Source organism: Cuculus canorus, chromosome 2, assembly GCF_017976375.1.
Source record: "Cuculus canorus isolate bCucCan1 chromosome 2, bCucCan1.pri, whole genome shotgun sequence".
Lineage (NCBI taxonomy): Eukaryota > Metazoa > Chordata > Aves > Cuculiformes > Cuculidae > Cuculus > Cuculus canorus.
In genome coordinates, this window is record NC_071402.1 from 137,711,260 (window position 1) to 137,738,564 (window position 27,305).

Consider the following 27,305-nt stretch of genomic DNA (forward strand, 5'->3'; position numbering starts at 1 on the left):
CCTATTCATCTTCATGTCCCCTTCCTATTGCTCTCTGTCATAATGCAGTACAAATCCCTTTCCTCTGATTAATTGTAATATTACTGGGAAAGAAGTTCTACCTTTCTTAAGGCAGCATAGCCACAAAGACATCAAAATAATTTCTCCTATCTTAAATATTAACTTTTATCTATGTCTATGTCTGCTGGTTATTGCTCATATGAAAATGAAGTTCCTGTTTTCAAAAGGAAAACAAAAAAGGAGGGAAACAAAAATATATTCTGTATGTCTACCTAGCCTAGAAGAAAAATAATACTTTTCAATCTGGATGATACTGAGAAATATCTTTTAAGAAGTCTGTATCTGGAAATCTTCTTCTTACAAGCTGTCAGAAAGTACTAAAGCAGGGCCAAAATGCCATGCACGTGCAGTCAGAGCTAGCTTGGTGGGGAACTTAGGCCCCGCAGAGCTCAAACTAGTGTGATAGCATTCACTGGGATAAGTTGCATGTTTGTTGTAATATAAGTAAAAACTAATTAGAAATGAAGCAACAAGCTCGAGTGCAGCAGGAACCTGGAGTAGCCTTCACAAATGCATGCACAAGAGCTGTCTCTGGTCACAGGGTAGCTTTATCTGCAGAATTAGCAAGGAAGGCTGATACCAAATGGTATTATCATCTCAGAAAGAGAAGTGTCACTCTGTGAATAAATGGCAAACACCTGCTGAACAAAATTACCTTTGTTTAGCCTACAAAACATAATATTTCAGTCCACGTGTCTTCAATGCCTTAAATCCCCACTTTAAATCCAAAATGGCAGGTAGCCAAAAAATAGAAAATAACACTAAAAATTGTACAGCTCATTTTGTTGCATTTTCCCATCTCCGACTGACACCATTATAAGTGAAAGGTCCCTCTAGTATGATCTTTACTGATCTTCTCATGTGCGTTGAAGACTGACAAGACTCAGTGAAAACCTGACATATCTCACATACATATGTGAGTGTAGATCCTCTGCAGATATCAACTTATAGGCAAGAATCCAAGAGAACTTTGTCCAAGCTGAGAATAGCAAAAGGAAAAATGCTTCAGTCATTACCAACCTGAAGCCTCCCATGTGTTAGTCTCGCTTCTCACAAGAAAAATTATTCCCCTTCTTTGCCTTCTCCTCACTTCTCAAACATTTTTTCAGAAGATGATCAAAAAGACCTCGTTTTGGTTATGTGAACAGTCTGGATGAAGTTACTTATTTATATAGGAAGAAAGAAGCTAGAAATTACTATCTCCTCTAAAACCTCACCTGTTCCCTAGCTTTGAACACTTAATTGCACCACAGCTCATCTCTGTATGTATATTTTTGACTTGTGTTTTCGCTTGCTGAGCACCTTATGAAATGCTGTTTATCTTGGTCTCCAAATTCAAGCGACCTGTCCTGCTCACCTGCTAGCATGCCCAGCATTTCCCTCAGTCTTACGGATAAATCACTGTGCAAGAAAGAAAACTAAAGCTACCAAAAGTTCTAGAGTTTATGCTTAGCCACAGTCTAGATATTCCCATTGTGTAGACACCGACACCAAACATTTATATTCAACAGCTTCAGCCTCAGCACATGAAGAAAGTGAACCACCGCATAAAATAGTGTTAAGCAAAGTATAAGAAAGTTTGTTGACTTTATTTGAAAGGGAAATATGATCTAATTTGCCTTCTAAACACTTTTGGTTTTTTTAATCAAGTTTCATAGAATAGCTTCAGGGCAAAGGAGCATGCAGTTTCTCTGAGTTGTTTCCAGTCAGTGATTATACCATTTTATGGAAACTTCACAGTGAAGCGTACAAGAATCATACATTACTGGTTCTGGGAAAGCTGATGTCTAGCCAGCTACCTCTAAAAAGTCAGAGAACCCAATTCTTTACTCTCAACAAATTATGCCATGTACAGAAATTCCATGATAGGGAGCAGAGTATACGGAACAAAGCTTATTTTTAAATTATGCTACTGCATGCCCTTTTTTTCAAGTAGAAATCCATCCTACTGTGGCACCACTCAGAGTTGGCTTAACTAGTGTGCTTGATGGTGTTCTGTGATCTCTAGCACGTAAATCCTGAAAGACGCGTTGACTTCCATTCTGAATAGCTTTGCAATTCTGGAACTCAATAAGCACCTAGCATGAGATTTCATTTATGATGTCCTCAAATCTGTGAAGGCTGCATATAACAAAGAAAGACTTTACAGCACTATAGCCAGAACTTTTGTTTCAGATGCCAAAACTTTAAGGCACAATCCCAAGACTATACCTTCCCTGTCAAGGAAAACATAAAACCAAGTATATTTCAAATAGTGATATAACAGAGAGTTACAAACGCTTATCACCAACCTTGAGACTGCATTTATCAGTAAATTTCTATCAGCCTCTGAGGTTTCCTGCAGCATCCCTGTGGGCATTTTGGCTCCCGGAGGGCAGCAGGTCTGCTTCTCCCAGGTGTAGCAATCCTAGTTGTGCATCCTGGGACTCTGTGGTCTCGGTGTCTGTCTGCTGCCTGATGGAGATTTTGCAGCACAAAGTGACAGGCTCTGTGCCTCTTTTCCTCTCTTTCCCTTCTGGGTTTTTTTTAGAAGGTTGTCATCTCTTCTTCCACAGTATTTCTGAGCCTGGGGAAACAACCTCCTACAAACAACATGCAGATTTGTAACACGGCTGTTCTTTTTATTTTCCTACAAAAAAGATCACAGGCAAGTGATGATAGGAGAGAACAAACAGAACCAAAAAGGGGGAAGGGTGGACTGCGAGGGTTGGGAGCTCAAAAACATATCACAGGGACCCCAGAGAGGGACACAAAGCAGAGTACACCACTCCCAGAAGACTTTGAGAGGCTGTTAGGGTTGTTGTCCATCTAGGAGTGGGAGCAAGCCCCTCAGCCAGAACATTCACTTTCTTGCACTCCATGTTTGTGGTGGCAGAGATGGACACAGTGGCCATAGCCAAGAGGACGTCAGCAAGTAGGTCCTGTAATTTACTGGAGCTTTGGATGAGTGAGTCAAAAACTGGGATGTGAGAGAAGGAGCAGAGCCAGAAGCTGTGAGATGTACTAGGGGAGCCAGAGGAGGAACTGCACAGAGTTGCCCCCTACACATGGAGGTGAGGGCTGTGCGGGATGGATGGCAAAGAGCTCCTGCCTCCTGGCGGCTGCAGAGGTCCTGGTTTCTTCTCATCCCAGGTCTGGAGGAGATCGTGCGAGAAGACCAGCAGCCCAGCAAAGACTCTCAAAGGCAGATTACTGCAGGGGATAGTAGAGGGTTGCATTTGCAGCAAAGCCTTTGGTGCTGATAGAGGAAAGATTATGTCAACACTCCCCACGTCAAACTGCCTGCTCCAGGGAGAGGGCCTGGAGAAGGGATGTTTGGACCTAGCTGTGTGTGTAGAACACACAGCTTGCCCTTTCTGCTCCAGGGCCAGGAGGACCTGGACCTATGCAACCCAGCCAGAAGCAGCCCTCTGCTCCCACCCTGCCTGCCCCTTCTACAGCTCTGACACCCTAGCCTGGGGCTCGTTCCACACTGGGGTGTGTTTTCCTGCCTCAGCATCATGCAGGCTGTGCAGCACCAGCTGCTTCCAAGGCCCCAGAGGATATCTACAAGGGTGCAATTCACTTATTTCTGTAGTTCTGCACGGTATTTTGATTTATTTTTCCAATGCTTTATTGGATTGAGCAAGAGGGACTAAACAAAACCTCTCTAAAAGTGTAATTCCCTTCTTAAGCTTGTGTTTGCTGAACAGTTGCCTATTGTCAGGTATGCTAGGCCAACATAAATAAATTTAACACACACTACAGTCTTCTGGAGTCTTCTCGTCAGGGCAAAAAGTAATAGATAGTAAGGCCATCTCAGGAAAAGCAGAATTTGTGTTTGGAGCACAAATAAGCACATCCTTTCACGATTCAGGTTTTTTCCTGTTTTTCTGTAAACTCTTTCACTAGATATGGCCCTCACCATGGCCACACTACATAGGACACACCTTATTCTCTTTCTAAATACAATTGTTCAGCTGAGACTCATGTACAAGTTGTCTCTGGCATTTTCCTTTTAAATTTGAATCCTAAAACTGTCCACACTCATGCTTTTGGAAGATCTTTCCCAGTAGTACTGTCAAGTTCACCACTCTCATATTTTCAGGCTATATATCATCTTGCAGTCATGATATGAATTGTTTTCTGAAGCATTGTATCCTCAGTAACTATTGTTGCAACAAGACTGATGTAAAAATCTCTCTCTGGGTTTGGTTTCTTGTCAAATGCTCTGGAAATCCCGCTTGCAATTTCAAGGTTATATTGAAGCTGCAAGTCAAACTCCATAACTGAAAAATAATGAAAAATAACCACTGGCCAGGCTCTGTTTGGTAATTTCTTATGAGTTATAATCAGTTTCAAAAAGCGCTGGCCTTCAATAAATAAAAATGTATGGTTTTGTTTATTTCCATGACTAAGATTAAATCTTTTTTTTCCTCTGAGTATATTCATGCCTAGGTTTTGCTAACTCATAAACTACTGTGATTGGGTTTTTTCCACACTGTTTAAAAGGACTTCATCAATATAAGCCTCAAAATCCTCCACAGACAATTTACTCTCAGGTCTGAAATAGCTAATTAATTCCTTCTATTTCTCATTTTTTTCAAAAGTTACATCGAAAATCATTGGGACAGCACTCAAGAAGCTGCATTAGGTATATATTTCTCTTACAAGTCAATACCCAAATATTGTTGGAGAACATGAATTGCTGAATATTTTCTGGTGATTTATTTGGGGTTTGTGCTGACTTCTTCAAGTATGTTATTATTTGTGTCACATGGCATTTACAGTGTTCTTCACACAGCTTCAGCCCACAGCTGCTCTGAGCCAGTATTTTTCATTAGATCTAAATGTCATCTGTATAAATCTTAATAACCTGAAAGGCATGAAAAATTTATCACATTTATCCTCAGGTGCCAAATGCAGCCTAAATAGACATCTGAGAAAACACTGCAAGTCACAAAGGTTTCATGGATATCCAAAAAAACTGCTATTGTCTTTTTCCTAACAGGAACACCCACCAGGAGCCCCATAATGTACTAAGGACAGAGAAGTAGCTGTCATTGTCCACATCTCCCCATGGTGGAGTAACAGACCTGTTTTGTTTCTTCAGGTCTGTCTACGGACAATCAAGAAGTTCCATCCATCTATTTTATAGCTACAAGAATTACTCTGACAGTTCCTCCAGCAATATCAGAGCAATGAGCATATCCGGCTCCTTCTTTAACCATGGCCTTACAACATGAAGGGCTCACAGAGGTGTGAGGATTGTTAGACAACTCAATCCTTTCCTACTCTATTTAGTATTCATAAGGTATTGGTCTACTGGGAAACAGCAACAAATTCTTTCTCAGCTTTCCTGCCTATATTCTTACATAGGATGTCAGTGCTTAGATCACCTTGATGCTCTGAAAGGCATAGCACTTGTCCTTTTTTCCCCATCTATTATGAATTTGTACATTTATTTTGCACAACTCCCCTTCTATGGGGTTAGCTTTGTGATTTTAAGTTCTGTGAGTCAACTGTCTTCCTTTTCACCCCCTGCAGATTTTATTTTAAATGTAATAACACTACTTTGGGCAGTATGCTAATTGATGGGTCAGCTGTTTAATCCCAGATATGTCCATTGCCTTGGTGTCCTTTGCACCTATAAGAAATTCCAAGATTGCCTCTATCATTTATGTTCTCTGTAGCTTTTCCTTCTTAGTGTGCTTTCCTAGTTAGTTTCCAGTAAGTCTTCCAAAAGCAAGCCGATGTGAAGAAATACTTCGTTTTTACTTTCCTCCTCTTTACTGGCAGACACTGCAGGCAGATCTAGAGTGCAATATTATTTAAATCCCCTTTGATTCATTTTCCAAACTTCTTATAAAATCTCAGTGGTAGCGGGACTCTGTTGTCTGGACTATGATCCCTTCCAGTGATCTCTTGATGCTTAAGGCACCTGTTTTGAATTGTGTCCCATTCCAAACAGAGCTTTGAAACCTTCCATAGACTTATCCCTTAAAGACCCATTTCTCAATACTATCCATCACAGGCTCTGCCTCCACAGGATTGCTTTAGCTGTCGAGAATATCCAGAGAATCTCAGAGATCAGGTACTTTCAACCATCCCCATGCCAAATACCTTTCATCCTCACGTGACACTCTTACTGTCCCAACCCACAGCTGGAATGGCAGAAGGAGAGCCATGACACAAATCAAAACATCTCTCCTTACAAATAGTTGTTGTTGTGCCTCTACAACATTCTTGGGTTCTGCATTTCTCAGGTTAGTCTTCCAAGAGTAGGGGAACAGAGCCAAACCCTAGCTCTGGCCAATAGCCAAGGAGCAAGTCAGTGCCAGCATGACAAAAGAAACCACAGCTTCACCTCAGCTGTAAATACAAGGGCTGGGACTTTCCCTGAGACTTTGACGGGAAGTTATTTCACCCTGGACAGACAGACAGGGCTTGCAACATCCCCTCGTCTTACCCTCCCCTGTGCAGTCGCCCTGGCTTCCACTAGATAAATGCCAGTGAGGCTGTCAAGGTCTCTGCACTCTGCTCCAGGCAACCAGACCTCTCTGCAGCTCCTGAGGTCTCTCTTGCTCCATCACAATCGGCATCTCACTGGCTGGGAAAGCACAGACTTGCTTAGAGGGACTGCAGAAAGTTGAATGCACAGGTGAGTTTTACACAGACAAGCAGCAGGTATCTCTCACGTCTGCAGATGGGAACAGGGAAGAGAATGGCTAAACTGTCAACCTGAGAAGTTTAGGTGGGCTTGAACTTAAATTTTTAACTCTGATAAAATTTTATCCGAAACTTTCTCCCCGGTAAACAAAAAACTACAAAGTCAGGGCATGTCTACTGGTTTTGTATGGGCATTATACAACCTCAGTCACTAAAAGGTGATGTAAGGAAGCACTGAGACATAGGGAAGGATTTATATCTGTAAAGTTGGGAAAAACTAGAACTTTGGATTAGTCAGTTGGTATTCAGAGAGCTTACATAGCAGATAACAAATTTATTTGATCTTCCAGAGGTGTTTGCTATAGTTAAGGAAGCGGAGAAAGCTTCTGCAAATAAGGACTGGTCAGCGGATTTTAAATGATAAAGGTAAAAAGTGGATTTTCTTAACTAAGTCAAAGTCAAGACTCTGATTTGCATTTCAGTAGCAAGTGTAGGGACTCCAAAAGTGTTTGATTTACCCCAAATTATAAGTTATCACTACTAACAGTTGGAACTAATAATTCTTTCCACTTCTGGATTCGTATGTGGATTTCAAGTTCTCTCTCCCTGTCCAAGCAGCATGCCAATTTTAATCCTGTTTAATATTTTATAAGCAAAGGGCTTCAATGATGCAGAAAGAAATGGATTTTTATTAAATATTGTCTCATACCAGCTCCACATTATTAATTCAGAGAACATTTGCAGCTGTCTGAAGGTTTCCTCAGCTTTGATATAGTAAAATTTCATATCCCCTCTAAATCTGCAAGAACAAACTGTCACTCACACTATAGGCCAATTTTTCCAGAGTGTTGACACATTATAAAATGGTGCAATTAGTGAAAGACGTAAATTCTTTTTAGATGTGGCCTTCCTGAAGCTCCTAAATTTCTTAACAACGATTTAGACTAGCATGAAGTAGTACTGTAACTACATACCAAAATATTCCAATAGCCATTGAGAAATCAAGCATCTCTTCACCTTCCTCCTGCATACTGGAATTTTCTTATACAAACATACTAAGCACCCTTCATATTTATACAATTTTAGGAAGATGGTACATTTTTAAATTACTTTTATTAGTCCCAGGCAAAAAAAGATAACCTGATAAGGGGTCTACTTTGTGTTAAGAAATTATTAACAAAGTGTGTTGCCTACATTAATGTTTTATTTCAGAGCAGGAGCTCACTTGGGAACTGCATCTGCTGCCCTCCGACGTGTACCATGCCATGTTTCACATCATAGAGCAGGTGGGGACATACAGTCTTGGCTGCTCTTGGGTGAAACAAAACAATCTCATTGTTAAAGGCAATTAAGCTCACAGGACCAGACAGAGCTAGTCCAAAGTAAAATCCTTAGCAATATTCCTAGCAAGGGCACTACACGCTCAGAACCACTTTTTCCTACCTACAAATTAGGCTCTCAAAAACATAGACAGCAACTGAGGGTTTCAGGGAGAGTAGTTAAAATCTGTATGTTTTAAGGCTTCCCTCACTGCTTACCAATCTGTTTTTATTAAAACTTGTTTATTTGGTATCTTCGCAATTTGAGCCAATCATTTCTCCCATTCCACTCTTAGTTACAGTGCTGGCAGAGCGGACCTGCAACATTGTAAACATTTTATTTTCTGTGAGATATTTTATAGATGCAGGAATTTTTACTTTTTTTATTCTAGTTGAATCTTAATGCGTATTGGCTTTGGTTTTTGAAAGCTGGTTTGGGGGAGGAAAAAGTAGGGACAGGTATTTTAATGTCATCTTTGTAGATGCTCATTGCAGTTCAAAGTGGGGAGCAAGGGGTGTCCCTGCAGTCTTTAAAACAAGAAACTGGGGATTTTTTTCCTCTTCTGATATCACTATTCAGATCCACATACTGTCTTCTTTTTCAAAATTTCTCCATCATGTATTTATTACCTTCAGTGAGAGCATGGCAAATAAAATAGTCAGTAAATTCACTTACTTGATGTCATGGATACAGCTGTGAGAAATGGGTTCACTCTCCTTGTGGAGCATTTTGTGGGCTGCTGCGGACAGCCCTCTCCTCACCGCTGCCGTGGTTTGGGCAGGGTGCTCTGGCAGGGCTGTGACAGGCAGTGGCTGTGACAGGCAGTAGCTGGCAGCTTGGGTAAGCACTGGTTATGTCGGTGCTTCTTGGAAATGGAGGAGGAGCGGGAATTGCTGCCAGCAAAAGCATTAATTAGAGGACCGAGAAAGCTGCCTCCACAGCTCATACTGATTTGAGACACAACTGGAAAGGTGACTTCAAGCTAATGTTGTTCAACTAAATGTTGAGATGACCCTCTCCTGGTCAGATTACTGGAGGAATGCTTTGACTTTGGTAGGGGCACAAGCTGGTGGCACAGGCTTGGGCTGCCTATCTCAGGACTGCTCTTCTCATGCTTGGCTGAGCCGCTTTGCATGTTCTGCTGGCAAAGTGCTGCAGATCACCCTGGTTCAATGACAAGGATAGGTCTAAACCTCCACTGAGAGATGCAGATCCCATGACTTGTTCTGTAAAAAAATGAGGTTAAGATTAAATCAGGAGTGAGGACAGGTTTTCAGATCTGGATTGTTTCCCTCCATGTGCCTTCCCCAGGTGGAGCAGCCTCACCAGGACCAACCTGAATGTGCAGAAAACATTTCCATAAGCAGCATGTTATCCCACAAAAGTAAGACTCTTAATAAATTTCATTTGAATTCTTCAACCTGAACCACACCAGAGCTTCATATAACTTGGCATGTCAAAGGTGCTTAATTACAATAATCTGCTATGAACTGCTGCGTGATCAGTGGTGGAAGTGGCTCAACTATCCACCTTAGATGCTTGGATCGAAGTCTTTTACTGGTACCTGTCACCAATCCATTAGTGATTTCAGTGATGTAAGCAAGTTTCTGTAGGCCTCTAAATAAATAAGCCTTAAATCTAGCAGAGAGGATGATTGCCCAAGAGCTAAACACTTTCTGGCATCATTTGACACAACAGAAATGTTTGTCAAAAGATTTCTCGGCGGTGGGGGGTGTCCCATGCTACAAGGACTGTGAGAGTAGGAAATACATAAAAAGACATGAGTATTTACAGCAACTGGGAAATTCTGCAGTGGTCATAACAGCATAAAATGGTAATCCGATAAAAACAATGGGCTTATTCAGAAAGCCCATTTCCTCATTTTGCATTGTATTTCCTTGTTGAAGCCACAAGAGAGGATGACCCCACAGGAGGGAATTATTTTTTCCAATTAGGAAATTACAAAAGCAGCATGACACCTCCTAGTATAAATTCAGCTCACTTTCACACCAAATTATACAGAGTAGACATCAGTGATTTCCAGGACTAAGCAGCATTGGCAGTGTTGGGGTCACGGTTTTCTTTGTGGAGTTCAGAAGTGATTGCACATTTGTTTAGAGGGGGGGAAAAAATCTTAGAAAGTTCCCAACAGATCTAAAATGTTTTGCTTGTAAAATTAGTGGAAAATCTACACAAGCAGAGAGGAAGGTCAATAGTTCCCCATGTTGATCCAAAAGAACATATTTTTTCTTAAAAATCCAAATTAGAAATGAAATTCAGACCTCTGGATCACCAACTGAGAGCACGACTAAAATGCTAGCTGGAGATTTTTAGGAGAAATTAATTCTAACAGTTGCTATTTTGATTGGTGATACACACTAAGAAAAGTATTTACTTACGGAATTATTTCTTTAATTATGTCATTCTAAAAAAATACATTTGAAAGATTTTGAGACAAATTCCCTATCCGCATAAAAATAAGTTACTTCCTCCAGCCTGGCCTTTGTTTTTCCTTATTATGTTTTTGCAAAGTGAAGGACACTTTATACCCATAAGTGACCTCTATGTTCCCTCTTCTTTATTCTTCAGCTAAGTTTAGTAAGAGCATAAAAGCTTTTCATTCACCTCCGCTCCATGTCATGTCCCAAATATCCACCTTTTCCTTCACTCCAATTGCACAGATAGGGCCTGGCATCCTCCTTTCTTACTTATTGCATGGTTTTGAGGTGCAGAACCAAGACCATAACTTCTGCCTTGACCCTACATATTTCAGATGGGTAGGAACAAGAGATACCCACTGGCCTTGTCTGAGATCCAGGAGCAAGTAGAACACAGAAACCAGGGTGACCTCTCTGAAAGTGGCAGCCTATGTGTAACTGGGCTCAGGCAGTCCAACGTGTGGACCAGGAGCCGAGGTAACAACCCATCGCTGTGCACACCCATTCCCACTTGCCAGGCCAGGGAATTACCAGCAGCAGCTCAGGCATCTGCAAAACCTGAGCTGAACTCAAAGAGAGCTTAGGTAGAAAAAAAAAAACAAACAGCCAAACTACATCTTTCCATTTCTCAGTGTGAGATGCTGTCCTCAACAGTTCTGTAAAGTTTTTACCACTCTCTTTTTTTTATTATTTTAAAAGCATGTTTTTAAATTCTGGCTTCTCAGAGGTAATTTTCAAAGTCTATAGCTTAAGGCTGTTGCCTAAAGACTCCTAAAATCATTGGCTCAGTAAGAAGAGGAATTTCTTCCATCTTGAGAAAAAGTTTTTAAAAGATTGACTGATAAGAACTTTTCTGTGCTGAAAAACACAATATCATTTAAAACTTTCTCTTTTTTTGGTGAGGAATATAATTTCTGAAAATATCAGTGTTCATTTTGTCCTGCAGATGCTACTTGAATGTAGTAAAGTAGGAGAGAAAAGTGTTCAGGTCTGTGCAAAAGAAAGGAAGGAAACTAAAAGATGCAAGTAAATACATTTAATGTACTTCATATTAAGTGAATAAGAGAGCTGATAAGGTTATCTGCTGTTAAATCGCATGTTAACTGTTAAATCATATGTCTTTAAACATTTTTTTCTAACAGTATTTTAGTGTATAGGTTTGTGTAAATGAGGACACAGATAAATGAACTTTCTGTAAAAGCTGCTTGGCCCTGTTCCAGAAATGTTGCAATTCACATGTATTTGTTTTGGCAAGAAAAACTCATATTCATGCTCCTTTTTTGCAAATCTTTCATCATACTCTCCCTCCTACTCCTCAGATTTCTAAGAGTGTAAGACAGCCAAGAGCATCGTCACTGCACCTCAGCAGCCACTTCGCCTTTGATTTTACCCCAGCTGTTACGAAGCTTCATTTTCTTCCTGCTTGTGCCAACACAGTGCAAAACTGATTTAACTAGAAATCAACAATTCCATTAGTGTAAATAAGAGAATCAGGCTTATCACACACTCCTACAGCTCATAATAATTATATGGCTTGAACTCTTACATTTTTAGTGCTCTGAAGGTCTGGTTTGTTTGGTTGCTAGTATGATCTTAACTAATTCCTGTCCTACCAATGGGCTGTCAGTAAAAGCATCACACATAACATCCCCTGCTTTGTCCTCCCTTGCCTTTCAACAAACCACAACAACATAGGGTCACAACTGAAGAGCCATTTCTCACTTCTTTCCTTCTCTTCGGGTGGTACAGGCTTGCATGTGGCTGTGTGTACATAATTACTTTTTTAGGGTGTCCATTATCTTAGTCTGATTTCTGTAGGAAGTGAGATTTCTCTGATCATGCAGAGACATCCAAGACTGTGTATGTTTATGGGTGTTCCTCAATCACTTTTTTTGTGCTGATTTCAAACACATATACCGGGAGGAGCAAAGGCTCTGTTTTCCTTATGTTGCGTGGAAAAAGATAGCCGAAGACCCCACAGAAGAGTCCTGAAAAATGAGAGGTTGTACCATGACAGTGTATATTTAAAAGACCTAAAAATCAATATGGGAAGGAATACTAGAGGAGTCATCTCCTGTGACTGGAAACAGCTTCAACCAGTGCTTGTAATCAGCCAGAAACCACAAACCCCTTGGAAGCCAGGTTCCATTATTTCTGGTGTTATTGCTCTGTGAAGCAGAGATATTTGTTAATGTCTTTAAATGGCAGATAAAAGATGCCCAGAAGAATAGCTTCACAGCGAGGGAAGGACTCAGCAAGAATCAAGGAGGTACTTCTCCACATGTGGTAGATCTTAAAACATGTCTTTCAGGGTCTCAGGACATCTCTTGGGCCAGCTGGGATGGACATAGTGTTCCCAGTACTGTAGACAGACCTGTCTCTCTTCATCCTTGCTCATCTTCAGGCGATTTATGAAATATTTTCATTCTTCTTGCAGTTGATTAGGTTGGATTAAAGCTTAATATCTAAACACCACAGAACAGTACAACAGCCCTTAAAAGACTGAGAAAATTATGCAAGTTACAGTTGGATCTTACACTTTTATGGAAGCAGTTGGAGGTGGTAAGATTTCCAGTTCTCTCAGTACTTTGCTATGATTTAGACAACATTAAGCACATCTATTTAGGCCTATACTTCATCTGTTTGAAGAGCCTCCAGGCAGCTTTAGTGTTCTCCTGATAAAAAGTGAAGATGTGGGAAATGCAATGTCCTCTGGAGGATTTATTGTCTCATACAATTATTTTTTATCAGCTTTGTCAAACTTGGAGCCAAGGTTTTTCTGCTGAGAAGCACAGCAGATATTCATTTGCTTCAAAGAAAATTAATGAGTAATTTGTTGTAATACACCTGTTAGGGTCTATGCTGCTATTTTCTTTATGTGTTTAAGTATTGAATTAATCATGGGAGAGCAGTTTAGCCACACGCCTTTCAATTTTAGGTGAATCAAGCAACAGAAAATGCAGTTTATAATTTAGGGCAGATTTGGTTCTACAACTGTCAGCTTATAAGAAACAGTAATTGTTATAAAGTGCAATCTTTCTCTCTGTGGGAATGGTAAAATGGGATTTTAAGTAAATGAGATTGCCTTACGGTAGTGTACATGTCTTTCTGAGGAGACTTTTTAATCACACTTCACCTGTTTTCCAAGAAACACCAGGATTACTGAATATTATGCATGTGTGAAATACTTCTCAAAAACACTTCCAAAGTTGCAGTACTACATATGCAAGAAATTAAGTATTAAAGACTTCATTTTTCTACTACATTTAATGGGCCACTATATGCAATTTTAGTGTATTAAGGCTCTGTTGTCCAATATACACCTTTTATTCATAGATGACCAGACTAAGTGGGATTCCTGTTTACCACAAAAAAAAAAAAAAAAACAAACAGCTAGTGATGATTTCTGCTTGCCAGTACATGCAATGAACAGCTAAGACAAAAATAAGAGTTAACAGCATGGGAAACTAAGAATTACCAATCAAAAATGTGTAACTCCAAACAAAAATATGTGCTCGTTTACCTACTGGTTTGAGATTCACCATGACTATCCACAGGCATACAAGGATTTGAAGGAAACAATGAAAAAAGATATTTGATATTAAAAAAAAAAAAAACAAAACCAAAATCCCCATCCGCTTCCACTCCCTTTGACAGTTGTGGTTGTAGGCACTGTTCCTCATTGTCACCAAAATGAGTACATGCCATTAGGATGATGTCAAAGCCCCATGGTTACCATGACTGCAGCCCATCCATGTTAGAGAAGGATGTACGTTTATCAGGTAGGGAAGGATCAAGTATACAGAGGCACTGGGGAAGCACGCCTGACTAAACCTGTTTAGTCTGTTCAAAGATGTATGAGGAAGGTCTGCTGGACACAGGACACCTCCAAATGTTTTGTTTTCACTATTTCTATAATAAGTGCTAATGCAAGATCAACTTAAGAGTTGCCCAGCAGGACTAAGATGTGTAATCTCATCAAGTTTGATGGCATGATGTGCTTTCTTTGGCAGTAGTGGTGAGGATCTGTTTTCAGAGTGTTTTGGAAGAGACAAAGTCTGAATCTCTGTTTGTGAAATGAGTTGCAATGTTGTCAGCCTTGTCCGCGTGGTTCAAATTATGCAAGCAAGTTCTTGAATCCATGCAAGGAACTGAATGTTTTCAAGTACTTCCTGACCAGGGAGAGAAAGAGCTTTGGCTAAAAGAGACTTTTAGCAGAGGCTTGAGGACTCATATAAGTGCATTTTGTGTGAGAAATTTAGGCTGATCCTTGCTGTAATGACAATGACAGATTTGGAAAAAAAAAAAAAAAAGAAAACAGAAACAGACAAAGCCTCTGTGTTAAAAGAGCAGTGGAGTTAAGATGAGGTATAAGCAGTCATGTCAGCAGCTTAGAATGAGGTCTACAGGAAGGCATAGTGTGAATCCAAACCGCTTATCTCAGATGTCCTGTTTTCACTACTCTACAAGCAGAGTTAAACACCAAAGATTAGTGAACCTGAGGGAAGAATTAACTTCTTCATGCAGCAGCACACTATTGCAAGAGTTCAGCTGTGCAATGGAATAAATTTTAAAAGGTCAGACAGAAGGTCAGCCCTACTGCCTCTCTATTGTTATAGAACAAATAACCCTTTTGAAATTTGGAGAAACAAGCTTTTTCTAGAAAGGGGAACCTAGAAAATAGACTGTTCATCCTGATATTCTAGTACATGATTCACTGCAATGTGCAGTCAATATTGTTGGCATCATTCATGGTGCACTGCATATGAATTCACACAGACGAATCTACCCCCGGCATGGTATAAGATTGGCCAGATGTATTTTGTCAGGACCTATATTTGCCTCCAAATCTTTGTACTAGAACAACCAGCAAGCTGCTCCAGAGAGGCCATTCTCATGTCTAGCACTGTTTATAATTTGCATAGCGTAACAGAGTTCCTGCTGTTATTTACATAGAAAGACAGCCTTTGTTACTTCATTTTTTAAAGCTATGCTCCCATAATAGTCGTTCTGCATTCGATCTTTTTGACAACCTTTGTGATTATGACTTTTACAATGTGCTTAAAAAGAAAAAAAAATAAGATAGAAGGATCAGCATTGAGACTAGTTCCTACAGCAGACAACACCACAACCTACCTGGGTCACAGCTGTGATGGTCATTAACTCTCTTCTTTTTCTAATTATAAACCTTTATTTTACATGACTACAGATCAAACTCCTGGCAATACTTTGGCCATTTATCTCTTCATAGTCCTTATATGCTGCTCCATATTCTATACTTTTGCTCTGAATCAAAAGATAAAACAATATAGAGTTAGTGGGAGGCTTTGAGAAATCACAGAAGGGAAAACATGGAGGTTTGCCATGGCTAGGAGCCACCATGGGCCACCAGATGAGATCATGCGTTCAAAAATGGACTTGTCCATCTAGCAGAATAATACATAGATCATACTAATCCTGAAGGTGGGAAGGTGACATTCAATGAGAAGTACAAATTGAGAGGAAAATATGGTCAGAAGATTTGACAGCTGCTTAAAGAAACTATACTAAAAGCAGAGACATAAAGTTTGCAATGCAAAAGAAGGACTGCATTATATCAGCCATGTGGCTGGAGCTGTGAGCTTTTCAGAAACTTCTAACTCAAAAAGGCTACATAAATAAAAAACTGTGGACAAGCATAGAAGAATGGTATTCATACGTTGATAAGATTTGAGAAACCACAGCACAAAAAGAAATACAATTAGTAAGGTACATCTAGGAAACCAAGAAGTTTCCTGCAAAAACATAGACTGCTAAAGGAAAATCAAGGATGGAATTGATTCACCACTCAACTGAGAGAAAGCTATTGACTAATGACTCCAAGAAAGCCAACTCTGTAATGCTTATTTTGTCCTTCACCAGAAGGGTCAGTCATGATAAAAGGGTTTACATCAATAGCAGAGAGCTGAAAATTCTGGCTAGATGACAGAAGAAACAGATTAGGCTGTGCTCTGGTGAGTTAAATGACCTGGGATCACCAAGGCTGGTGGAATTCACCCTCACATCGTTCAGGAGATAACTGAAGCACTTCCACAGACATTAATAGCTATCTTTAAGAACTGTGTGGAAGAGGTGAAATTTTGAAAGACTGGAAAGGCAAGAATAACTGCTATCTTTAAAAGTAAGAAGAAAGAGGAGGTACAGAATTATGGCCCAATCCATTTAAGTACAATTCTCAAATATAGGAAGCAAATGGAAGATAAGAAAGAAACAGGTTATAGGCACAGGGATTAATCAAGAACAAATCATTCCAAACCAACCTTATTTCCTCTTATAACAGGATAACAGGCCTTGTGAATCACAGAAGCTATACAACTTGACATGAGTGATGGTTTTGGTACGGTGTATCTTTGAGAACATTTTTCAGAAGCATACTAGGGAAATGCAGCCTAGATTAAAATAATGTAAGTTAAGGATCTGCAGAACTAGTGAGAAGCATTTTCAGTCTCTCAGTTAATCACTGTCAAAATATAAGACTACATTTACTGCAGATCTACAGAGGCTCTCTCCTATCATAAGTGCTGTTCCAAAATTTCACTAAATGGCATAGATGTGGGATAGACATTATGCTTATTAAAGCTGACAGTCTGACAAAGTTGAAAAGGGCTGCAAGCACGTTAGAGGACAGACTTAGAAATCAAAATGATCTTGACAAATTGAAGTTACAGTTTGAAAAAATATGGTGCTATTCAATAGGGACAAGTGCACGATACAGCTGTAAGTTACAAAAAACTACAGAAATCAAGGACAGAGCAAGTGGCATGGGAGCAGTTCAGTTAAAGGACTGGGTGTAACAGGATGTGTTTACATTAGTATTTCAGTTCTGATCAGATGTAGAAACGGATTACCATTTATCAAGCTTTGCATAGAGAGCTCTTGGAGCATATGAAACTAGATTCTTTTCATGAAGGCTGAACCAGAAGACATGCTTTAGGTGTACCCCATTACACTGTGGCTGCTGATGGGTACTCAAGCTGTGTTACTAGACCAAAATTAGTCCAAAGTGGAAATTTCTGACACATGGATGGTGTGAACATCGTGTGCTCGGTACAAGTTGCTACACTCCACATCTTGTTCCTCCTGTTGCCACACACTACTTGTTAGAAGTTCTCATAGCTTTAATGCATCACAAGCTGATTCATACTGCTATGAATCAACTGTGTTGTGAATAAGATAAACATGACAGCAGGATGATGTGTTGTCTATGAGTGAAGCAATCCTTTTCTATCTGGGAAAATTTCAGCAAGAGTACTGCATTCAGTTTTAGCACCATACTTTTAACTAACAGTTGGAGCAGTTAAGCCTAGAAAGATCAGAAGAAAGTCATGAGAAAGATCTCCACTCTCAGAAGCATGAGTTGCAGGGAAAGATCTAGAGTTGTTTTTAGAGAAGAAAAGGGTGAAATGGAAACAGCTTTCACGTTCAACAAAGGCTGCTGCAAAGAGAAGGGGGAAGAATTGACACCTGTGTGTACTGTGGAAGAGGAGATAGAGACTAAAGACAGGTAAATCTGTCTAATAGTATGACTGAGAAAGCAGTAAGAGAGAAAAAAATCAGGATTCACAACACAGGAAGGTTTTACAAACAAGTTAGACAAGAATCTGTCAGATTTGGTTTAAATATAGTTTATCCTGCCTTAGGGAGGGAGGTGGACTAGATAATCTCTTTAGATAACTACCAGTTATTTGTTTTCCTATTTTTTAAATGTAAAGAGTAAAATTACTCTTTCCTGCTCCTTTCATTTGCCTTTCTACCTTTTGAATCATTCCACTGATCTCCCATCTGCCATTTCATAGAATCAGAGAATCACAGAATCATAAAATGGGTTGGCTTGGAAAGGACCTTAAGGATCATATAGATCCAACACCCCTGCCATGAGCAGGGACACTTTCCACCAGACCATGTTGCTCAAAGCCTCATCCAACCTGACTTTGAACACCTTCAAGGATGGGGCATCCAAGATTTCTCTAAGCAACCTGTTCCATCTTACATCTTTCTGATTTTTCCACTACCCATCTCAGTCAGTATCTCAGTATCTCAGTCCCATCTTTGCCTTTCCAGTTTTGGCACTGTACTTCATCTGTGGCATTGCTTCTGTTAAGAAATATCTCCTTTTTGCCATGTCCAAGGCAATGTACCTGTCTTCATTCAAATTCCTTCATAACCAAAGTATTTACATATAATTGCTGAACTAAACATTGTACCTTCATTCAGTTTCCCTAGTGTTTATGCAGTGGGTAGAAATAACAGATTTGACAGGTTAGCTTCCTTTTTTCTTTCAGCACCTCCTTTTATCATTACTGACCAAGTGGTAATCAGCTCAGAGATTATCACTATTTTCCTTAAAATAGGATAATCCTTTGTACAAGAAAATAGCAACAATGCAGATGAGAAAGGACACAGTTAATCGTTACTGTAGTTTACACGGATTATCTTTCAAATAACATAGGTTCTAATGTTAGAGGGATGGACGTAAGCAAAAACATTATATATGACACAAATCTCTGTGGCTTTTTCTCAGACAATATATAACTATGTGTACAAAAGATGAGGGAATGATTGCTACGTGTTTCTTTGTTGGTGTTCCTGCTTTCCCCTGGCACTCTGAGAGCGCTTAGCGTAAGCCATGGGCATTGAGCAGACCCCCACTGCAGTCGGCTGCTTACTGAGAACCCAGTATCAGCATTTGGGCTGAGCTCCTGGGCACCAGACTTGCCCTATGTTCCTTGTGATGCACTTCTGCTTCAAGTCTTTCACACTGATGTATGACAATAAAACACCTTGATGTATGACAATAAAACACTATAACAAATTAGTATCTTCTTGTATTGCAGCTATTACTGTCATGGACTCTGGGAGGGCATTTTCCTTGTTTTGACTTTATACCCACCCACCTCCCACCAGAGACTGCATTTTCTTCAAATACGTAGAGCAAAGACAGAATTTATCTATGCACTGGCTATGTACTCATAACCTACCACCTGAATTAACCTTCAGAAGTTCACTGCAAAGCTCACAACCTCCTCTTGGTTCAACAACAGCCAGATGGCACAAAGGCATGGAAGGCAGGAAGGCAGGAAGGAAGGAAGGAACAAAGCGGATTCAGTGGAAAATGGATTCAGTGGAAAAAATTAATTTAATTTCTTTGTTAGAAGGAGGCATGGTCCAGAAGGCCTTGGATTTAAAAGCAAGATTTCCTTGTCTTACATGTGATTTTTAGAACTAGAAGATGCATCATTAAATTAATATAAGTTTTACAATATACTTAATTTTTTAAGAAATTCATTGGTAACCAATTTATTTCTAATATACAATGTTTGCCATCATAACAGCTATGGGCATCTCTATTCAGTGATACTTAAAAATAAAAGGTAAAATCTGCTTACTTTATGCAAGCCAATTCCCTCTCTTGTTAAAAAGGTTATTAAGCTAAATTAGACCACCAGTATGAAAGGCAGCTTTAATTCTCTTCAGCTTTCTATGGAATAATGTTCACTGCCTTGTAAAAGTACCCTTGCATCTTCCATAGCACTTCAAGAAACTGTATCTCAAAAAAGAATGTTCCTTACATTAATTTTTCTTTTCATCTCTCTCTTTTAGTCTTTTCTGACAAGATTAATTCAGTGTTCACCAGCAAATTAGTTGTATAGTATTAGTGAACAACGGAAGCACTTATTCCTTGCTGATGAATCCATTTCTATATTAAGTATTTTTATAAGCTCTAAAAAAAACATGACGTCAACCAATCTACAAAATATATTACCTGACAATACACATTTGAGTTTTAGGTTTTTCCAGTCTTTGGAGAGGAGAATGATTTGCATAGTTCAGTCATCAATAACTTAATGATTTCTTGAAGGCAAATACAGAAGTTTTCAGCTGGATGATCATGTGTTACGAATAAGTTTTACTTTTCATTTCAGGAGCCTACTTTGTTAAAAGGAAAAAATTGAGAAAGGAAAGTTGAGTCTTACTAGGTACTGAGTTGGACCATTTATTAATATTGCATACGCAATTCTTCTATTCTTTTTGAAATATGGGCTATCCCCAAAAAGGAATTTTATAGCTTTAGTCACATTAGAGCCTTGCGGGACATTAACAAAGCCCTCAGAAAATGATTTTTAAATATGTCAAAGGACTTCAAATTTGCATTCATGTGCCAGAGCACACAAATATGCAAGAGACATTCAGATGGGTCCCTCTGAGGATCCATTTTCATGCTCAGTGAGTTACTTGATGAAGTACAGGGTCCAGCTGGGTAGCTGGGACTGCAGCTTCAGGAGAGCTAGGGTTAACATCCTTCTGTGCTGCAAAACCTACGGTGGGACCTGCATGAGCCACACAGGCTGTGAGTACACAGACCCTCAGGCCCTTCTCTGGCTGAATCAACACCTGCCACTAATGACCAGAACCAAACTCCCTTAGCAGCAGTCTACATCTTAAGGCCCCACATCTCATTGCAAGAACGATGCTGAGGAGGCACTGATGCCAGCTGAGGGCTACTTAGTGACATACAGAGCTAGTCCAAGATAAAATCTTCGCATATGTTTCTCTGAATAAACATTTTTCTGCCTATCATGCTATTGCAGCTTATATTCTATAGCATAGGCCAAAAAGACATGTGCATCCTTGACTTAGCTCTCAACTCTAAGTCACAGGAGGGTAGGGGCAAGTTCAGGTTTGGTTTTCTTTTTATTCACCAAACAAGAGCAAATTTTAGATCAAAATGCTTTAAAACCATGCCAGATTTTTTAAAAGCAAAAAATACCCTTTGGGCTAGAGAAAAGCACAAAACCAAGTGAAGAGTATCATCTCACTATTTTTAAATGGCAGCTGCATTCTGAACAGCTCTTCACAGAGAATGTAAGCAAAGGGTTAATAAACAGCAGTAGCAAAGCCATTGTTTTGAGTCTAGCTAAACATTTAATGCATTTCTTTCCTGCAAATTGGAAAATTAGTTATTCCCACATGTTCAATTAAGACAGTTCTCTGTGATGTAGTGAAATACTTGAATTGGGGCTTCTGTAGATTAAATGTCCATTCTAAGTACCGAATTGCTGGCCAGTCCAAGAGAGGGGTCCCTCAGGCTCCTTTGTTGGAGGACTTCCTTCAGGCCTTAGGTTTTCTGGTCTGAGTTCGCCTTTTGTGAAGTGAGGTTAACCTACTGAAAGACCTTTGGAGCAGACCCTTTTGTTTCTCTATTTGTATCATGGGTCTCACTCTGGAAGTACAGAACACACATACTGCAATTGCATAGATAATACATTAAAGACTTTGAAGCTTCTAGGTATAGTGATAAAGGAGGACAGATAAAAACCTCAAAGAGAATTTTATTGTAAGTAATATATAAATATCAGAAATAACTGTTCAACATGAAATATTCCAGTACCACTGTCCAAATGCTCCATGGGACATTCTTCAGGAAACTGAAGAACAATAATGAAACAAACCGGCACTGAATAGTCGTATTAAGGAAGTACTGAGAACAGATAGGTTTGCAGCTACCTATTATAATATCTCTTCTTCAAGTATTCTACAAAAGACCTTACAGATTCTAATCTGATTAAATATACATTCCTCTTCAATGCCTTTCTATAGATAAATAAACAAACATTACTCTCAAATGCATGCAACATTTAATCTCTGTGCTCCTGTCTCTTTTCCTCCTGCTTTGCCTTTGAGAGAGAAAAACTGCAATAGTTCAGCCATTAAATGGACAGAAAAGAGGGTACTGTAGGAGACGGAGAATTGAATAACCAGAACTGCCTTTTCAAAACTGTACAGAAATCTTCAGAGAATGTGTATTTAGAAGATAGTGCAAGAAGCATATAAAGAGGCAAGAAAATGCTCAGATATTTATTTTGCATAGCCAGAATGGATGCTAACCTTTCACTTTCAAGAGACTGAAGCATTGCTTTCCTATTACTCTTTTTTTAACAGATGAATAGAAATTCTTACAACATAATGGCTTTGGCTCCTAACACCTCGAAAAAACGAGAGACTGTGTGCATATTTGGAACTGGAGATTTTGGAAGAGCTCTGGGACATAAAATGATTCAGTCTGGCTACCCCGTCGTGTTTGGAAGCCGGAGCGCACAGACATCCAGCCTGATTCCCAAGGATGCAGAGGTGTTGAGCCACACAGAGGCAGCACAGAAAGCTGCCATCATCATTATAGCGATCCAGAGGCAACATTACAACTTCCTTACACCACTAGCAGAAGTTCTCCGTGGAAAAGTCTTGGTGGATGTAAGCAACAACTTAAAAATAAACCAGTATCCTGAATCCAATGCAGAGTACCTTGCTCAGCTGGTACCTGGTGCTAGGGTTGTGAAAGCCTTTAACACTGTGTCAGCCTGGGCCTTGCAGTCGGGCACATTGGATGCAAGCCGGCAGGTAAGACTGAGCAATGGGAGGTTCCTATGTCATAGAGCTATATATCATATGGCTTCTTAACAGCTAGACAAAACACACACAGGACATACAAATCAGACAGGGTTGAGATGGTATTTTCATTATTATCACCCATTTCAAATCAAACATGAGCTAAAATTTACTTTTGGCTTACAATATGGTATGACAGGGAATACCTATAGCTTGCCTCTGAACTCAGTAAGGTGTTTGGAGACACCAGAGAAGAAAGATAGCAGAGCTATAAAAGAAGAAAGAGACAAAGAATCAGAAGGAAGCAAGGGCTCTATCAATTGTTCACCAGGACTGTAAAGTTAAACAGAGAGGAGATAGGAAGTATTTATCAAAGCAAGAACAAAATGAGGAGTGCAAAAAAAATGCAGGCAAGGGATATGATGGGGCAATAGAATGAGTATAGGCAACAGAAGTGGGCTAGAAGGTGAGTAAATTAATAAGTTTTTTTAAATCAGAATCCATCATCTCAGAAGTTTAACACAAGAACAGTGCATGAAAAGCATTTTAATCCACAGGCCAGAGAGCACAGACTTGGTCACAGGAAGAAGCACAGCAGCTTACTTGAAGAGAAATCATCTATTATTACCTTGTTTTCTGCCACTGTGAGGGACAGTGCGCTTGTACAACACACAGCTTCAGCAGCTACTCAAACCACTTCTAGCTTTGCTTTCTGCGGACAGATAAATGGTTTTGGCTAAACTCAAAGACTTCCAAGCCTAGGCTTTGCAAGCCTTCATCATATCAATAAGTGCCAAAGCCAAAATTGTCTCCTTTCTCCCATTTCCAAAAGGAGTATTGTCTGCACACTCACAGGAAAGACGGTTTCCTCACTGTTTTACTAGACTTCAAAATAAATAATATTTACTGATAGGGCAGTCATGTTTTAAAGGCCTCTGTCCCCAACTGAACAACAATTGAAAATTTGCTCCTATTTATTCCTACAAAATCTTGTGCTTACAAATTGTTTGCAGGCCTTCAGAAGAGTATGTCAGGTCTTCCAGACAAAGACTTTTACTGTGTTATACATTGTTCTTTTCAGATATAAAATTTTGCCACTTGAAACAATCTCATTCCCAAAAGAAAAGATTCATATTATTAGTTCTTGGACCTGTTGGCCAAGAAAGTACCTAGAGGCTACTTTTTGCCTATATAAATTAAGGCCAGTAGGGAATTCAACAAGTAGCCTAGGAAGCTTGTGCTCATCCATATCCAGGAAGGACAGCAGTAGAGAATGTCACAGAAGTCTGCCTCAATAAAACTTTTGTTTGTTTTTGGCTGCAGGTGTTTGTCTGTGGAGATGACATGGAAGCTAAACAAATGGTGATGGATATTGTTCGTGCACTGGGTCTCACTCCATTAGATCAGGGATCCCTCTTAGCTGCTCAGGAAATAGAAAATTACCCTCTGCAGCTCTTCCCAATGTGGAAGTTTCCCATCTTTTTGTCCCTTGGCCTAACTGCGTTCTTCTTCTTCTACTGTTTAATTCGTGATGTAATTTACGCTTATGTTTATGAAAAGAAAGACTTTTCATTTTTTATAGCAATTTCCATTCCAAATCAGATCTGCCCTATACTGGCACTCATTCTTCTTGCCTTGGTTTATCTCCCTGGTGTACTTGCTGCAATTCTTCAGTTATACCGAGGCACCAAATATCGCCGTTTCCCAGACTGGCTGGACAAATGGATGTTGTGTAGGAAACAACTTGGACTGGTAGCCTTGGCGTTTGCTTCTTTGCACGTTTTGTATACTCTTGTTATCCCAATTCGTTCCTTTGTAAGATGGAGAATCAGCAGTTCTACTGTCTCCCAGGTAAGTTTGCTTCCCTGGTATATGTCTTTCTTTCCTCTGACCCTGTTACGAATACTACCTTCTATCTTGAGCTTTAGAAACTCATGTGGACAGTCTAACAGTCTAATATTCTTTACAATCGGGTTATTTTCTTTGTTTCTGTGACCCTTTTAACCATTGGTGTGTATATATAGTCTGTTGATATTATGTTAAGGATGTTATGGGGATTTCTGGCCTCAGTCTTCCTCCTAGAAAGTTTACGTATTAATAAAATAAGCAGGAGAAATGTAAACATTAAGAGTAATTTAAAGAAACATATTTCCCTATTTCTCCATAAACCTTTAAGAATGGTGCATATTTTGACTTTGAAAATTGCACATATTTGACTTTCTGATCTTATTGAACAATAAAGCATTACATACCTGTCCTCAATAGTAGTTCTACATCAGTGTAAAAGACACACCACAATTACAGTTATGTAGAACCTACATGTAATATACCTGTTCAGCTTTTTAAGTGAGGCATTCAAAGTAAATCTCCAGATACTAACGCTTTCAGACCATTAATATATAAAACTCACCTCCTAGTTACCATAATTTTTCTGCATATTGATCCTAAAAGTGTTATAACTAAGATATACTCCTTTCTTTCTTCAGGCATTGAAAAATGCAACACAACCACTCAACACGACTTATGCCTGGCTTAGTGACTCTTATTTGGCTCTGGGGATTTTAGGATTTTTTTTATTTGTTCTTCTGGGAATAACTTCCTTGCCTTCAGTCAGCAACAATGTCAACTGGCGAGAATTTCGATTTGTACAGGTAAAAAAAAGACCTATTCTAAAAAACCTTCCTCCCTCTGTTCTGGAAAATTCCCTATCCTCTCCTCCATTAGTATCTCCAAAAGTGATGTGTGCACTATCCACCATCACACGGTGAAAAAAAGTATTACACAGCCATACAGCTCATCTGTGGAAAAACAACTGTTCTGATGGCTGCTTATGATACAACTGAGATTACTGAATTAACAAGAGAAAATTGGGAAGACCTGTGCTCCTAAAGCTGACATTTTGGAAATACTGAATTCCAGAATTATACTAAGTCACAAAATACTTTAGCTGTTTATTCGCCTGATTTTTTTGGTTCACGAGATAATTCAGTTAAAATGGGTCTGAAAAATGACTTTATAATCCTCTCAATGCCAAGTATCTAAAGAGAATCTGAAGTTTCTGCAGACTCTAAAAACTGCTGTGCCTGTAAACAGGCTGCCCTGAGTAACACTATAATCTCAGCCCCTGTGTGGAGGAAGCCTGGTGAGAGCTGACATGCTTCGATGGAAGCTGGGCTTGCAGAGCATGGAAAGCAAGGGAAGGGGAAATTACTATCAGTGAATGTTTTATCAAGGCCAAAAACTTGCACAGTATGGTAGTTCTGGATGGATTAGCACTATAGCATATAAAAACTCAGATCTTTCCACAGATCTGCAGCTTTTTCTTTGCATTTTCACAAATATGACCACCACTAGGAAGTATGTGTGAAGTAGCAAAAATTATCAGAACTATTGATGGAGAAAAAATATGAAGAAGTGTGTTTCACCTAGATCCATTTGAATGAATCTTTATTAAAAAACATTAAGACCCTTTATATTATATAAAACAGTTTTATTTCAGCAGTCCCCAATTAGCCCCAAAGTTGGCACATTGTACAAAGCTTACTGTGTCCTGAATTTGTTATGGTTTAATTTACTGGTTTAACCTTCACTTCTTTCTTTCCTTCTTTCCTTTTTTCTCCCCTAGTCCAAACTGGGATATCTGACACTGATTTTGTGCACTGCACACACGCTGGTTTATGGAGGAAATCGGTTCCTGAGCCCATCATCATACAAATGGTATCTTCCAAGTGCCTATATGCTCTCCCTCATTGTTCCATGCATTGTACTGGTTGTCAAATTTGTGCTGGTATTCCCTTGTCTAGACAAACCTCTTACACGAATTCGACAGGGCTGGGAGCGGAATCCCCAATACTCAGAACAGTCAAATTACATTACCAATAAGTCTGCTGTATAATTAGACTAGTTTGTATTACAAAAGAGAAGAAGAAAAAAAATATAATAAATGCATATCAAAATGAATTCCCAAGCCTCCATTACTTGGAGAGTTTGAGAAAAAGTGAAAAATTTGGCCAGGCCCTGAGTAACATAAAACCACCCCAATGACAAGCTTAAAATACAAACCTAAATGGAGGTCCTTGAGTTCCTGCACTGTAGGCATGTTTCCACAGAGGTGCAGGTCCTCTCTTTTGCTCAGTATATTCCTCCTTGTCTATTCACCCTCCATTCCTAAGAAGGGTATGAGAAAAGTAAATGGTACGCCACGTCCCTCCTTTGTTATTCAAAACCTCCTCCAGGGCTGTGCAGAATCGGAGTAACCTTTGGTGTCAGATGGTGTCTGTTCCTCTTTCCTATCCTCCCCACTGACAGTCAGGTCTACGTGCACCTACACACATCCACACAGATCCACATGTACACACACATGAACCGCCTGCTACCACCCCCAAAAGCCACCAGCACCCATAGAATGGGTGCAGC

General features: G+C 39.6%; 1 protein-coding gene and 1 long non-coding RNA gene across 5 annotated transcripts in view; one reads left to right on the forward strand and one right to left on the reverse strand.

Moving 5' to 3' along the window:
* Window positions 1–8,840, reverse strand: part of LOC128851409 (uncharacterized) — a 28,450-nt gene extending 19,610 nt beyond the window's left edge. For both annotated transcript variants that reach the window (XR_008448780.1, XR_008448781.1), the window contains exons 1-2: window positions 8,704–8,840; window positions 2,352–2,642 (exon numbers count right to left, since the gene is read on the reverse strand). This is a non-coding gene — a long non-coding RNA (uncharacterized LOC128851409). The remainder of the gene's footprint in view (window positions 1–2,351; window positions 2,643–8,703) is intronic.
* STEAP4 (STEAP4 metalloreductase) overlaps window positions 1–27,305 on the forward strand; it is a 29,472-nt gene extending 2,167 nt beyond the window's left edge. The window contains exons 1-6 of one of the 3 annotated variants that reach the window (XM_054060069.1): window positions 6,540–6,700; window positions 7,059–7,134; window positions 22,446–22,901; window positions 24,213–24,740; window positions 25,376–25,540; window positions 26,515–27,305. In XM_054060069.1, the coding sequence (XP_053916044.1) occupies window positions 7,126–7,134; window positions 22,446–22,901; window positions 24,213–24,740; window positions 25,376–25,540; window positions 26,515–26,784 (1,428 nt within the window). In that variant the 5' untranslated portion in view covers window positions 6,540–6,700; window positions 7,059–7,125 and the 3' untranslated portion in view covers window positions 26,785–27,305. Of the gene's footprint in view, window positions 1–6,539; window positions 6,701–7,058; window positions 7,135–22,445; window positions 22,902–24,212; window positions 24,741–25,375; window positions 25,541–26,514 lie in introns of those variants that run through there. The other 2 variants (XM_009559077.2, XM_054060068.1) reach the window with 2 other exon arrangements.